Source organism: Phytophthora infestans, genomic scaffold (assembly GCF_000142945.1).
Source record: "Phytophthora infestans T30-4 supercont1.1 genomic scaffold, whole genome shotgun sequence".
Taxonomy (NCBI): Eukaryota; Oomycota; class Peronosporomycetes; order Peronosporales; family Peronosporaceae; genus Phytophthora; species Phytophthora infestans.
Genome location: NW_003303758.1, coordinates 2,464,104 through 2,478,694, shown reverse-complemented (window position 1 = coordinate 2,478,694; position 14,591 = coordinate 2,464,104). Strand labels below are relative to the sequence as shown.

The following is a 14,591-nucleotide window of genomic DNA, read 5'->3' as shown; positions in this document are numbered from 1 at the left end:
TGAACCGAGTTCTCAAAGTAGCTTGAAACAGATTGTGTCGCCCAAGAAGACCAGTACTGCGTCGCTTGAAAGGTGGCATTTGCGTTATGCTCATCTGAACTTTGCAACTTTGCAACAAATGACTCGCAGAGGAGTTGCTGGTGGCATGGACGATGAATTATACGAGGACATGAACTCGCCATGCTGGACGTACAAAGCATCAAAGCAGATTAGGATGTCCTATAAGAAGACAGTAACTCTTCGTGCCACCCGACCGTACCAGAAATTAATGAGTGATTTGTGTTACGTCGGGGTTGTGACGTACGATGGTTATGAACACTTCCAGTTAGTTCAGGATGAAGCGAGCAGATACTTGTGGGGATTTCTGATGCGCCGCAAGCAAGATACAACTGAGATAGTCATGGCTCATCTCAAATGGCTCAGAGCTTAAGGACATCGTATTGAAGTGTTCTGCTCCGATCAAGGGCGTGAACTATTGAATGGGAGAATGATGGCTTTTCTCGAGGCAGTTGGTATTGAGTTTATCTGAACCAAAGCATATAGTCCGGAGGAAAACGGGCAAGTCGAGAAAATGAACGGAATTGTAATGACTCGAGTTCGATGTTTGCTATCCGCAGCAAACTTACCGAGTACACTGTGGGGTGAAGCATTCCAGTTTGCCATGGATGTGATTAACATCAGTGCAAGCAGTTCACTTGACGGTGAGTCGCCTTATTTCCGTCGCTTTAGCTCTAGATCTGACGTGTCTACGTTGCGTACGTGGGGCTGCGTCGTATTTGCATTCACACCAAAGGTGTTGCGTACAAATAAACTGGAGAATCCTGGGAAGCCAGGTCTTTTCATGGGCAATGCCAAACATTCCGAAAGTTACCGAGTTTTGAATCTGGTGAATGGGAATATAAATGAAGTTCGCTCGGTTGAATTTCAGGAAGACTGGACGGTGGAACGTAGTTACGTGGAGCATCTACTGTCTAATCGCTACAGAAAAGGGCAGTATGTTCTCCCAACGAATATTCCTTACGTTCGTTTGCCGGTGTTGTATCCTGTCACGCAAGGAAGCAAGCGCAGTTCTAACGAGCCCAATGACCGTCCTACCATGCGTTTTCGCTGTGATGATCGTACTTTTTGTGATCAATCTATTAAAGTGGGTGGAGAACCTGCTGCAGAATCTGCAGATGCGTCTGGAAGATGTCTGTTGAGCGGAGATGAGGTTCCGGTGAGCAGTGCCGAGGCGCAGACTCAGCCGACACCTGCGGGTGTACCACTTTTGGGAGGTAACGCTCCTAAGTTTGAGACCCTTTGTGCAAGATGGTAGCGGGAACGGTATTGTAGACTTGCCTAACAGCGGTCAAAGCGGTACCGTCTAAGCTCTGTCGTATTGCGAAGGATCACCTTCAGTGGGAGATACAAATGGTGGAGAAATTACAGCTGATAATAATACCGAAAGTATGGATACCAACGAGGACGAGGAAGACACCATTGCGTTTGGTGATCCAGCGGGTTTGATGGATCGCATTGTTTCTTGTGATGAATTAGGAGATAGTGGGAGCGACGATGAAGACTATGATGTCGAAGCCGCTTCTCGAGCGGCAACATCGCTTCACGGTCGACACGTGTGAGACCACCAAATATACGTCTTCGAGACTATGATGTGGAGATTCATGTTAGTCTGGTGATTCAAGCAGTCAGCTATCTCCTGGAGCCGCAAACAGTCGATGAAGCTTTGCACTCACCTGATTCTGACAAATAGGTAGAGCCCTTCACAAAGAGTTTGGAGATCTCATGAGGAACCATACCTGGATACTTGCTGAGCGCCCGAGACGGAAAAAGATCCTGACGAGCAAGTGGGTGTTCGTCCGGAAACGCAACCAGAGAGGAGAAGTCATCCGGCACCGTGCCCGTATCACCATTAAGGGTTGTTAAAAAGAGTATGGTGTAAACGTCTGGGATACATACGCTCTCGTCGTGTCATTTGAGGCTGTAAAGTTGGTCTTGCTATTAGCACTACACTCTGGCCTACTCTGCGAGCACATCGACTTTGTAACGGCGTTCTTGACTGGGCCAATTGGGGGAGACGTGGAAATATACATGGAGATGTCTGAATACTTTAACGATGGTACAGGCAGAGTGTGCAAGTTGCTTCGCAGTTTATATGGCTTGAAGCAAGCCCCATTAATCTGGTACAAGACACTGGACAAACATTTGCGATCGTGCTGGTTCAATCGCTCTAAAATGGATAACGGTGTTTACTGGCGTGTGGTCAATGGTAGTCCGATCTTTGTGACGGTCTATGTGGACAACCTCGTTATTGCTGCTATTGCGGAGAACACTTGGCCATCAGTGAACTGGAGCATAAGTTCAAGCTGCAGGACTTAGGCTCCGTGAATCGGCTACTAGAAATGGAGATAACGCATTTTTCGGGCCAAGCAATGTGAATTTCGCAGCGTGGGTACCTTGAGAAGATTCTCAAACGATTTCAAATGGATCAATGCCGCGCTGTAGCTACACCACAAGCCGTAGGAAAGCTGCCATTACCAGCCACCTCTAACGAGGAAGGTGTCAATGATACTAGTCTACCATATCGAATTGTCGGCTGTCTACAAAATCTAGTGTAATGTTCGCGACCTGACTTGGCTAACGCTGTGCGCACGTTGGGCAAGTACTTGAATAAGTACACGCAGACGAACTTCACTATGGCGAAGCGGGTGCTGCGGTACCTGCGAGGGACAGTGGACTATGGTCTCGTACGGGGGAAGGTGGAGTCTCCGGATCTGCATTTCACTGCGTATGCAGATGCTGATTTGGGTAATGAAAAAGATGATCAACACTCGATTACTGGGTTTGTGTTGCAATTGAGCGGCTGTACGTTTGCATACAAGTCTCGCAAGCAGTGGATTGTGACAGACGACACTTGCTGTGCAGAGTTTGTCGCTGCGAGCGAATGCTCGACGATGATTATGTGGACGCACAATTTGTGCAAAGAGCTAAGCCTCAAGCGTCGCCATCCAACTGTGTTGTACCAGGACAACCAGGCGGCGATCGCTGTGCTGACAGATATTAAGAGCAACTGCAAAACAAAGAGCGTGGACTTGAAGTACCATAAGGCTCGAGACTTCCATGAACGTGGAGAGTTTGATGTGCGTTATTGTCCGTCCACGGACATGCTGGCGGATATATTTATAAAATATTTGGGTCCCACTTTGTTCAAGAAGTTTAGGCAGTTGCTGAACGTGATGCCGTTGCCGATGGTCATCGAGGATGGCAAGACTGACGACCGCGATTAGCTTGCGAGCTATTAAGGCAGTAAGCAAGCAGACTCGAAGTGGGAGTGTGAGGACAGCGTGTCGAGCTCCGCTGGCCCACTGTTATCTTTGAGGTTGAACTTGCCTGTGCCCAGTCGCGTCATACGGAAGACCAACCAGTCGCTATACGGTCGTTAGGTGTATAGTGTGTGTATAACGAGGGGATCGTCACCCGCGAGGTTTCCTCCTCTATCCCAATTCTTCTCTGTGGGAGCCGAGTAGAATTTTTAGTCGTATAAGCTACGTGTGCATTCACTCGCACTGAACTAACAATAGTAGTCACAAGAGTTTCCGCAAGCTCGCACATGTGACATGGTTCGCCGATACAGAACCTTAATATCGACGAGTTAATGATATCAACTTTGGAGCACACGACACCACTGCGAGAGGAAGTTGGCGTGGTTTTAATAAACTGAGACGGCAACGCTGTAGCGTATGGCAGCAAGTAAAGTATCAATAGAACAGGGAGGGTTTCTAGAGAGCAAGCCATCATGCATATTGCAAAATGGACTACAAGACAACCGCCGTTCGTAATACTTTCTTTAACAGATAGTTTTTATTTCGATGCGGTATATGCGGCCGAACACGCTGAGTCTCAGCGGCAATTACACGAACGGAGAAATCACTAATCTATGCCGAACACGATGCTACACCGAAGTGACTTTTGATACCGGGGCTTCGGACCCACCCAATTCCAAAGTACGCAAACTCACCATTACGCTCAATCGGTAAGCGAAGCTGGTCGGTTACATTTTCAAGGGTCTACTACTGAATTGGTCAGGGTCAAGACCAGAATTTACTTTGTCCCAATTGTGATTGGTGTAGACACAAAAGGATATAATCTGATAAAATGTGGACCCAGACCATAGAAATAGTGTAAACGGCCCTGGAGGTTTTCTAGCCTGCTTCTACAAACTCGACTCTGTAATATTTTATCGTCCAAGCAACCATGCAGCTGTTTGCTCTACAAGTCTACTCATATACCTTGTCGACACGCGATCTTTGCGTTTCTTAGCGCTCAAAAACACGAAAAGGTGTCATCAGATATTCTCGACAGCCGTTGGAACCTCGTTACCCACTGCTTCACTTGTAAACACGCTTGCTGTTGGGCTCACGAGACTTGCAAGTGTGGAAAATGCTCCTTATAGTATTTTACCTCGTGCGAGAGAGGATGGTAACGGAAGTTGTGATGGTCGATGTCACCCAAAGGCATCCGTGACGTATAAGATGCTTAAAATACGTGAAATTGCCGCTGACGATTATGTGGTGCGGGCAGATGTGATAAAAATACAATATTGTCATGGCGCTACTTCAGCCGGCTATTGATTGGCAGATCTGGCTTCTCATAACTTTCTTCACCAAGTTGCAGCTTTGGAAAATGTCTGTGCTAGCTTTTCTTCTTCTTTGCGAGATTTCGTTTCTGGTAGTAGCAACCCCCTGTCACCAAATTCTCGGATTGTGATCCCAATTGTGAGGAGAAACCTTTAAAATCGACTGAATCTCAGGTTTAAGCGAATACCATAAGCGAAGATGCTACAGATAGCCCCATTATCTCCAACTGCAATCAGCAACTCCTCAACACCACCACGGCGCTTAAAGCAGCTCACGATTCGCCCACTCCTTAAAAGCCGCTCGAGTCGTACGCTTCGCAGGCGCGGAAGCACCAAAACGTTAAGGAACCCAAGAGTTATTGTGGAAAGAACGGTCGATAACTGGCATGAAGGCACGTCAGTGCGGCGCTGTGCTTCTTTGGCAGCTTAATCTGTTAATACAGATCTTCTAGCGAACATGTTTAAGCATTTTCCGGTGGTGCTGCGGCCTAGCAGGCAAAAACGAAGTCAGCGGTGGCAGTGCTTGACCCACCAAGAAAAAATACTCTGGACGACTTGGCAGTTGTTTTCCACCAAGATCTTGTTGCAAAAAGCAAGCTGGTTATTCAAACCAGACGACGCAAGCTCATCGCAGATTCAGCACGCCCCACTTCTCCGATTGGTGTACTCGTGGCTGAAAACTACTATTCAAAGTAATGTTGCATACATTTGTTATGAAAAGGAATGACTAGTGATATTACCTTTTGTATTTTATTAGGATCTTATTAGCAGTATGAGCAAGTATCATGAGCTCCGGGAGATTTGCTTCCACAAGAAAGCAGTGCTGGAACTGGTTTCGATGGATTTGTCTAAGAACGTGACCCATTTTAACGCCTTCGCATGTATCTCTAAAACCGTCCAGCAAATGACGCTGGATGTTAAGAGAATTATTAGTGGAACCGCGCTGTCGGAGATTCGGTTGTTATCAGGACGCGAATCAGTCATGCCAATCAAGGTTGGTGACATCGTCAACGGCTTGCAACAAACTGAGTGGTTATCGAATTCAATCATCTGCGGTTCCTACAAAAACACTCTGCGACTTAAATGGACCAGCGTACTACCTAGACCCGCTACTGACCACATCGATGAAGTGGGAAACACCAACAGATCGATAGTGATAGTTCCTTGTAATGTCGGGGAACTCACACTGGACTCTTGTGGTGGTCAACCTCAAAATGCAGACAGCCGTGGAGTACGATCCATTGATGCAGGTGCACTACTTTAAAGAATTTAAAACGCGATGCAGCAAATTCATTCTTCCAGCAGTTCACGAATGGGGGGAAGATAACTAAAAGAACAATCACAACGTTGGATCCGACGTTTCCTCAAGCTCCAATCCAAAACGACGGCTACAATTGCAGTGTGTTTGTGCTCGTAATCGCTTAATGCTTCATGGACGGTAGAGAGGACGATGTTTGGGGATTTCGTGGTCTAGTTGAACGCCATGATTCGCATTCGAGTCTTTTGGCACTTGATAGCGTCGCCTCACGTCACGATAACAGCGACCGACATTCCAAATGACCAAGAGATGCGCAAATTGGAAAGCGACGTTAGCACGTACGCTCAAGAGTTGCAACCGGAGACCAACTTAGTATCACGCTGAGACTCTTTTCTTTTTCCTGCTTTCGGATGACGAACTTGTGGTCAAGCCGCTTCAGCTTCAGAAAAAAGGTGGATATCGTTAATATGTTTATACCCATTCTGAGTGTACATCGGCTTCGTTTTCTTCTCTTCAAGCACATGGTCATTAATACTGATCTCCAACGCATCTACATGGACGCGCATAGGCAACAACAACGTCTCTATACTTGGATGGATAGACAGACGTGCACTACAACGTCTACTGTTCGCCGGCCAACGTCGTTCTGCTCGTACGTGTTCGTCACCACAACGGTATGGTTAGCGTACATACCGCCAAACCACAGCACGTTCATCGAGCCTTCCGAGTCCCAGTTGCAGAGACCATGACCACATCAATTCTCCTTCGAAAAATTTCTTAGTTCATCGCTTGAAGTCGTACACCAGCCAATGTCTATGGCAGCAAGATGCAGATCTTTGATCATCCGGTATTACGTGATAGTGCGCAGAAGAGATGAACACGGCGGCGCTTCAAATGAATCCGTCCCGACTGTGGGCACAGCAGTGCTTGGTGCCAGTGGCACCTTAATCTCGTACTTCCTCCTCATCGTCTACGCCAGCCAACCGGACGTGTACTCGCCGGTCGCTCGGTTATTGGTCTTCTTCGGCGTGATCGTTGCTGCATTAGCATAACTTGTTCTAAGACCACGGCGTGCTCACCATATTCCCAGCTATCAGGTACAAAGTTTACTTGCAGAGCTCCTATGTTGGACCCTTCGTTTGAAGTCGCTCACCGGCCGACAGCTTCGACGCCAAGCTGCAGACCTCGACATTACGTGTCCGAACGCCAAGGGCGAGGAGGACACACGGCGGTACTGCCATGGAGTCAACTCAAATCGACGACACTACAACCCTTGATACCAGCAGCGTCTCGGTCTCGTACTTCTACCCATCCGCGTGGAAGCTGTAAATCCCAGTACTCCACCAAACTTGTCTTTTGAAGCTGGTACTAAAAAGAGAGTAGCCAGAAGAGTCTTCCGTTGGACATTGAGGTGGATCACATGCGAGCTCGACTGCTGGTAAGATCACTTCGCTCGCGAGAGTTTGTCGTATTTTCGTTTGCGGCTGCATGCGAAATCTCGGGGGGGGGGGTCGCGACCGTTTGGCTGGATCGCAAGGAGCTCTTGGCGCTTGTCGATGATCGCGACTCCTGGCGGCACCTGCGACTGTTGGCTAGATTTGGTTATTTAAATGTTTTACCGTACCGGAATTTACGTGTTTTCTGCAGCCGTGTAAAAAGTACCTTTCAAGTCAAAATAGTAAGAACGGCGGAAGGCGTAAAATCTCGCACAAGATACTCCTGTCCATTTGAAACCGTCGCTTTGCTCACAATATTGTAAGAAATAGCACGCTTTAACTGGGACACTGTTTTGATGCCAAACTGGTTAATTTTGCAGGTGCTGCAGACTTTTTACGGGCCACTGGTTGCAAAAAATTGATCGGTTGCAAAAATACCGTAAATTTCGGTAATAGATTGGTCAGTGTTCCTGATCGGTATGGTGAATCTCGCCGAAATTTGCCGATTTGGGTGGGTTTGGCCAGCCGACAGGCAATAAACTCATTAATCTAATTGGTCTAAACACATTTCTTCCTGTCCTAATTTGATGGTTTTGCTTGCAACTAAAGATGGAGGAAGCCGTGACGAAACAGCACGCGCATCAGAATACCGTCTTTCATTACCTCTATGGCTTTTACTGTCTGGGGTACACGAAGCAAGAACTCGCAGAGGTGTACAATAAGTCACAGAAGACGATTCGAAAGTGGATCAAAGTCTACGACGAGACTGGGACATACGAGCGTGATCAGAGTTTCGACAGTAGGAGATTCACAGCGTCTCACCGACAGTGGCTGCGTGATTTCCACGCCGCTCGACCGCTAGCGTATCTTGATGAAGCACAAGCGGCTTTCAAATGTGCTCATCGCATCGAAATGTCGAAGGCATCCGTATGGCGCATCATTCGTGAGTGCGGACTAACGAGAAAGGTGCTTAAGAGACGATCTATGCACATTAAAAAGCAGGACATCTTTCGCTGCGTTGAGGAGCTGAGTCATATTGACTGGTGCCACCACAATCTCGTGTCCCTGGACGAAGTGTCTTTTGATAATCGAGGGATGGTTCGAAAACGGGGGTATTCTTTAAAGGGGCATACTATTGCTATCCGAGGCGACTTTCAGCGCAAGCCCAGAGTATCAGTTCTCGCATTTATTGGTGTCAGTGGTGTCCTTGGCTACTATGATGTTCAAGGCACGTTTGATAGAGTCGAGCTCGTTAAGTGCTGCAAGGACTTCGCATATTCAGCAGATGGAAATGTACACCAGTATCCGGGCTCTCATTCGGTATGGATTCTAGACGGCGCATCAATTCATAGAGACCCTGAAATCGCTCACTTCTTGAGAAGTATTGGGATTGTTCCCTTATTCCTGCCGGCATATTGCCCATTCTTTAATCCGATTGAACTCCTATTTGGTTACATCAAGAAGGCATTCCAGAGGTACTACGTGGAATCGAGTAAGCGTGATCTCCTGCCGTTTGTCGTCGAAACCTTTCAACGCTTCAAAGACATCAGAATGGAGCGAATATTCGAGCACAGCGGATGAAAGGTTCAAGGAGATTTTGATCCTAGTGGTCCGATGTCGAAAGAACAGCGGCGAACGCCTCCGTTAAGGAATGATTCGCTATCTCCTGAAGAAGACGAAGAAGGATTAGGATATATTAAAAGACAAGTATCACTTTAACTCAGCTAAAGAAGCACTACTCTTGGTGGTCGATGTCTTCTACATTTTCAATTCTCTCGAGGGGGTCTTCAACATCGCTAATGGACGGCAGTGGGATGTCAGCGAGAAATATCTCGATGGTCGATTTTCTTTGCAGCAAGCGTTCCTTTTGACGGGCGATAAGCTGACGTTGAACTTCACTGTGTTGGGATTGAGCTTCGTTGTCAGCAAGAGATGCATTGACACAATCCAACGCCAAACGGGCAGACCGTGTGAGACTCGACAGGTGTCGGTCAACTTCCACCCCGGCGGGACGAAGTAGTCGCGCGATATAATCCGGTGGAGCTCTCAATATCTCATGATTCCATGTCGATCGATCCATAGACCGAACAATGTTATTCGCCCACATTCGCCACACAATTGGGTCAGCCTGAAATGTTGCACGCCAAATTTCTTTCAGCTCTTCAACACCCTCCTGAAGCGAGCTTTCAGCTGCTGCGCCAGAGCGGTCGGTCTGCACCGGGCGAATACATGCTGTGAGAAACTCTTCGCGATATTGTGCTTTCGCAATAGCTAGCCCATACTGGTAGATCATCAACTTCACAGTTTCGCCACGCGTTGAAGCAATCCAGCGATTCCAGGCCTGGCTATTCTTCGTGCTGTCAACTAGGTGACGACCGTTCTAAAACTGCATAACCTTGGAATATGATTGCTCCAATGGTTCCTCGACAGACCAGGTACCATCACGCTTTACTGCTTGCCCCTTAACTTGGCAACTGAACTTGGTCCAGATCTTACGTATAATATCGTTAAATGTGGCACCATTCACAGCAAACACATCGAGGGCCTCACTCGATGTGTCACGTTGGCCAATCGTATTCTTGACGATTGGTTGGATGACTAGCTGAAGTCGATGCTGTGCTGCTGTTCGATGAGCCGAAGGTGATAATCACTGCAATAACCCCTGTCGCTCACACCACAGCTCTGAAAACGAGCTCTACAATGGTAAATGGTACCATGTACCATTTTTAGGAAGCCAATCAAAACGTTATATTTAGCTCCTTTAAACGGGGTGCAGTACTGTGTCAATCTCTGGGTACCGGTATTTAGCTTATAAAACCCTGGTGTTCTATTAACCATTTATGTAAGTAGCACCCAATGCGGTCTCCTAAGAAATGTGACTATTTTGGAGCACTGATTTCCTTTTATCTTACAGTATTAAAGCAGATTTATGTAAATTTTAATTTAGAAAAAACAGGGAGCAGAGCAGACCGCTCTAATACCCGATCTCCTCTTATATCCGGCGCCACCGTAGCCGAGTTGCCTGAACCAAAACCCAAAAATCCCAGACCAAATGGAGCAGGACCAACTGACGGCGATGACGCCGGCGCAGAAGAAACTATTCGAGCTGCGCATGAAGATGAACGCGGGGAGGAAGGCGAATAAGCAGGTGCGACAAGGTGCTCGAAGCGAGCTGTGCTCGCCCTTCGATAACTGAACATGCTGCTCGGGTGTTTGTCCTGTAGGAAGTGGCAGCGGAGCACGACCGCGTCAAGAACAATAACAACAAGGCCAAGAAGCAGGAGCAGTACAAGAAGAGAGAGGTGCTTATTAGTGCTATAGTAGCAAAGCTATTTGGTACACGAGAGCTGTGTGACCCTCACTCGCGTTATTACTGGCTGTGATATAGGAGAAGAAGCTGGTTGCAGCGAGTGGTAAAGCTCACCTTACCGAGACAGGTGTGTGATGTGACTTGCATTTGTAATTTGACCGTTAGAGCTTGATGCTGACCTGTCACTTGTAGCCGAGGTAGCTGAAATGAAGGCAAAGAAGGCTAGCAAGAAGGAGAAGAGGAAAGCTGCCTTCGGGTGGGACGTATTTAACCAAGACTCGTTGTACAAGGGCTACAAGAAGCGATTAGTGAACTTGCCCACGTCAGAAGGCCCTGCTACAGCTGTTGTGACAACAAGTGAAAATGCGCTCGGTGACGAGCTCGCCTACGGCAAGGACGATAAAGTTGAGGAGGTGCGTGCTATTTTTTTGCGTGTTGCTGCATGCGTTATGCGTCAATATTCGCTGGCGACTGATTACGTGTGCTTCGTGACTGTAAAGGCGAACGTGGAGCGCATGGCGATGGAGCTGGAGGAACGCATCAAGGCACGCAAGAAATTCAGCCGCCGGCGCCAACATTACGAAGGCGAGGACGTCGACTATATCAACGGCCAGAATCGTACATTCAACCGCAAATTGTCGCAGGCCTTCGACAAGTACACGGTGGAGATTCGGCAAAATCTCGAGCGCGGTACCGCTCTGTAGTCCTCCGACAGCCAGAAGCCTCAATTCATCTCATTATTTGGTGCACCCCTTCTTGTTACATTTGCTTCACTGGGGCGGTGGCCGCCACCGTGGCGGGCTAATAGTAAGCACGGCGATGGGATGAGGTTACCCAACAAAAGGTTGCTCAAACACCTGTAGGTAACGGAAACTTGTCAAATCTTATTCTATTAAACTGGGAAGGTGGGCCACAAGAAGTTTTGGCCAATCATCGGCATTGCCCATCACCACTCTGGTTTCTAAAAAAAAAAATTGTCTCTTAGAAACAAGTCTCACGTGGGCCATGTCAAAAGAATTACGGGCCACTTGAAGCCATTCCTTTTGCCACGCTTGTCATTCCCGGTTTAACCTTGTGGTTCACAAGCTCCCCAACCAAGACTACCATGGCTCCCCAGACTACCCCCGCTGCCGGCTCGGCCCCCACCGAAGGCACCTTCCTCGTGAAGGCAGGCCTTGCCAAGATGCTCAAGGGCGGTGTCATCATGGACGTGACGAACGTAGAGCAGGCGCGCATCGCCGAGGAGGCTGGCGCCGTCGCCGTCATGGCCCTTGAGCGCATCCCCGCTGACATCCGCGTGGACGGAGGTGTGGCCCGTATGAGCGACCCGCAGATGATCGAGGCCATCAAGAAGGCCGTGACCATCCCCGTCATGGCCAAGGTTCGCATTGGCCACTTCGTGGAGGCCCAGATTCTTGAGGCTGTTGAGATCGACTACATCGACGAGAGCGAAGTGCTGACCATGGCTGACGAGGAGAACCACATCAACAAGAACAAGTTCAAGGTGCCGTTCGTCTGCGGCTGCCGCAACCTGGGCGAAGCTCTGCGTCGTGTTGCTGAGGGTGCCGCCATGCTGCGCACCAAGGGCGAAGCCGGTACCGGCAACGTCGTGGAAGCTGTGCGTCATGCCCGCTCTGTGCAGCGTGAGATCCGTCGTCTTGGTTCCATGGACGAGGACGAGCTTTTCGTTGCTGCCAAGGAGATGCAGGCTCCGTATGAGCTGGTGAAGGAGGTTGCCACCACGGGCAAGCTGCCGGTTGTGAACTTCGCTGCCGGTGGTGTCGCCACCCCCGCTGATGCTGCTCTCATGATGCAGCTCGGCATGGACGGTGTGTTCGTCGGCTCGGGCATCTTCAAGAGCGGTGACCCGGCCAAGCGTGCCCGCGCCATGGTGCAGGCCGTGACCCACTTCAACGATGCCAAGATCCTCAAGGAGATTTCTACTGACCTGGGCGAGGCCATGGTCGGCGTGCAGGATCTTAAGGCTGCCGCTGTCAACTTCCGTGACCGTGAGGGCGAGCTCCGTGGCGCCTGGTAAATGGGCGCTTGAGCTTGCACTATAGTACGGTTTAATCTTGCTATGGCTTATTACGCACGAGAACTTGTTAGAATACTGCAAGCTCACCGCTTTACACTGTCAATATATTGATATTGCTCAAGTATTTATCTCCCTACCGTAGGAATCGTACGTGCAAATTTATGCTAAGGGATCACCCAGCAACTTTACCTGCACACGTTTACCTCAAAAGGATCACCTGCATGCTGTATCGTGCTCTTGATGGCTTGATACGTCATGAGCACCGCTCCGATGCAGATTGTCGCGCCGATGCACAGCACGATCACGGACTGGCGACCAGTTCTGCGTACGAAGCCCAAGATGATCACTTGGGAGACAGCGGTGACTACGAACGCTACTGCGGATAGGAGCAAGGCCCAGTCCCACGCTGTCATGTTGAACACGGCAAACTTGGCAGTCGCTGCAGCTGATGAATACAGTACCATAAGTGCTGTGGTGGCCGATGCAACTTCAGGCACGATACCCATCTCGATCATAAGAGGACCCGTGACGATTCCACCCCCGACACCAAACAGTCCAGCTATCAGACCGGCGCCGGCACAGGCCAAAGGAAAGCGGACAACTGTCTTCTTCGTCCAGTGGATATCACCCGCTGCGAATTCGTAGTTGACAGACACCTTACGGCAGTGTTGTCGATAGAGGTATACCGCTGTGCAGACGCCAAAGCCAGCGATCCACGGGAGCTCAATGATGAGTAACAACCAGTAGGTGATACCCCCGCATGACACTGCCGCTCCACCGATACTTGCAGCTACGATACCCATGTAGCAGAGCATGATGGCTCCATGTTTGGTCAATGAAAAATGACGTTCCCTTTCCACGATTTCAGTCAGCACTTCTTCGTCAGTCGATCCACCACATTCGTTGGATAAGCTTCCGGTTCCTTTCAGTAGGGAATGGCTGGTGGAATCACCGCCATCGTCAGCAAATTTATCTTCGGTGCACGAGCTTGGCGAACACACAGCCGCATACGCCGCTGCTTGCTGCTCTTCCGTTGTTTGCACCTTGCAGCTTTTCATCTCAGCACGATACATCTTGATCCCTTTAGAAACAGTACGAGTCCCTCCCAACACAAGCACCACGACAAAAAGCAGCGAGAGCAAGTAGCTGGGTAGTAACTTGGCAAGCACAGTGCCCACCACAGCACCGCCCATTACCAGCGGAATCATCGAAAAGGACAAGTCGGCGTCGATGAGAGGGCGATCCACTGCCGGGTGACGTTTGCGAATGTTGAACCAGGCATTGGCGATAGCACCGCCAACAATTGCCAGATTGGACACGGGTGTTGCACGCTTGATATCGAACCCCATGATGAGAACCATTGCTGGAACGAGAATGGTTCCTCCACCTACTCCACCTGCAGCTGATACTGCCAGACCCAGAGCGATGAAGACAAGCCCAAATGCATCGTAAATATCGAACGTTGACAGACTGCGAAGCTCAGGGACCCCACCGCTAGAAGATTTAGTGTTGGTATCATCTGACGATGCAGTGGCTACCAATGCGAGAAGTGAGACGGTGACAACCAACGTCGAAAGTGGTCGAGTGAGTGTACTCATGACAGCTCCTGCAAGCAACGCTAGTTGGGATGCTTTTAGCCGCTGGTTGGGAGAGTGTTTGGAAGTGCTCGATCACAAGAAAACGAGGATCACATAACCTTACAGTAGCACGAGCAAGTCTTAGACAAACGACGATGGCAGGAATAGATTCGGAATCTAATCTATAATTCCGTTCACTGGCTGTCTCAGTTTTCCGCCGTTGGAGTCCCCGTTTTCCGCCGTTGCAGGATAACTTTAACTCCTGTCGTCGCCTCTTTGACGCTGGGATACTCCAGACTGTGGAGTCCACAGGATCCCCAGCACGCACGCGAGTAGCCT

The 14,591-nt window shown here is 49.2% G+C and overlaps 3 protein-coding genes across 3 annotated transcripts; 2 read left to right on the top strand and 1 right to left on the bottom strand.

Moving 5' to 3' along the window:
* Positions 1 to 10,379: 10,379 nt before the first annotated feature.
* Positions 10,380 to 11,386, top strand: PITG_00472 (pre-mRNA-splicing factor syf2; the record flags this gene model as incomplete). The annotated part of the gene is made up of 5 exons (XM_002909025.1): positions 10,380 to 10,475; positions 10,552 to 10,629; positions 10,716 to 10,764; positions 10,830 to 11,050; positions 11,138 to 11,386. The coding sequence occupies 5 exons, from the start codon at positions 10,380 to 10,382 to the stop codon at positions 11,339 to 11,341; spliced, it is 648 nt and encodes a 215-aa protein (XP_002909071.1).
* A 319-nt stretch (positions 11,387 to 11,705) lies between these two features.
* On the top strand, positions 11,706 to 12,799 carry PITG_00471 (pyridoxal biosynthesis lyase pdxS; the record flags this gene model as incomplete). Its single annotated transcript, XM_002909024.1, has 1 exon — positions 11,706 to 12,799. The coding sequence occupies one exon, from the start codon at positions 11,743 to 11,745 to the stop codon at positions 12,673 to 12,675; it is 933 nt and encodes a 310-aa protein (XP_002909070.1).
* A 61-nt stretch (positions 12,800 to 12,860) lies between these two features.
* Positions 12,861 to 14,273, bottom strand: PITG_00470 (uncharacterized protein; the record flags this gene model as incomplete). Its single annotated transcript, XM_002909023.1, has 1 exon — positions 12,861 to 14,273. One exon carries the CDS (start codon positions 14,271 to 14,273, stop codon positions 12,861 to 12,863), a length of 1,413 nt encoding a protein of 470 aa, XP_002909069.1.
* Positions 14,274 to 14,591: the final 318 nt, after the last annotated feature.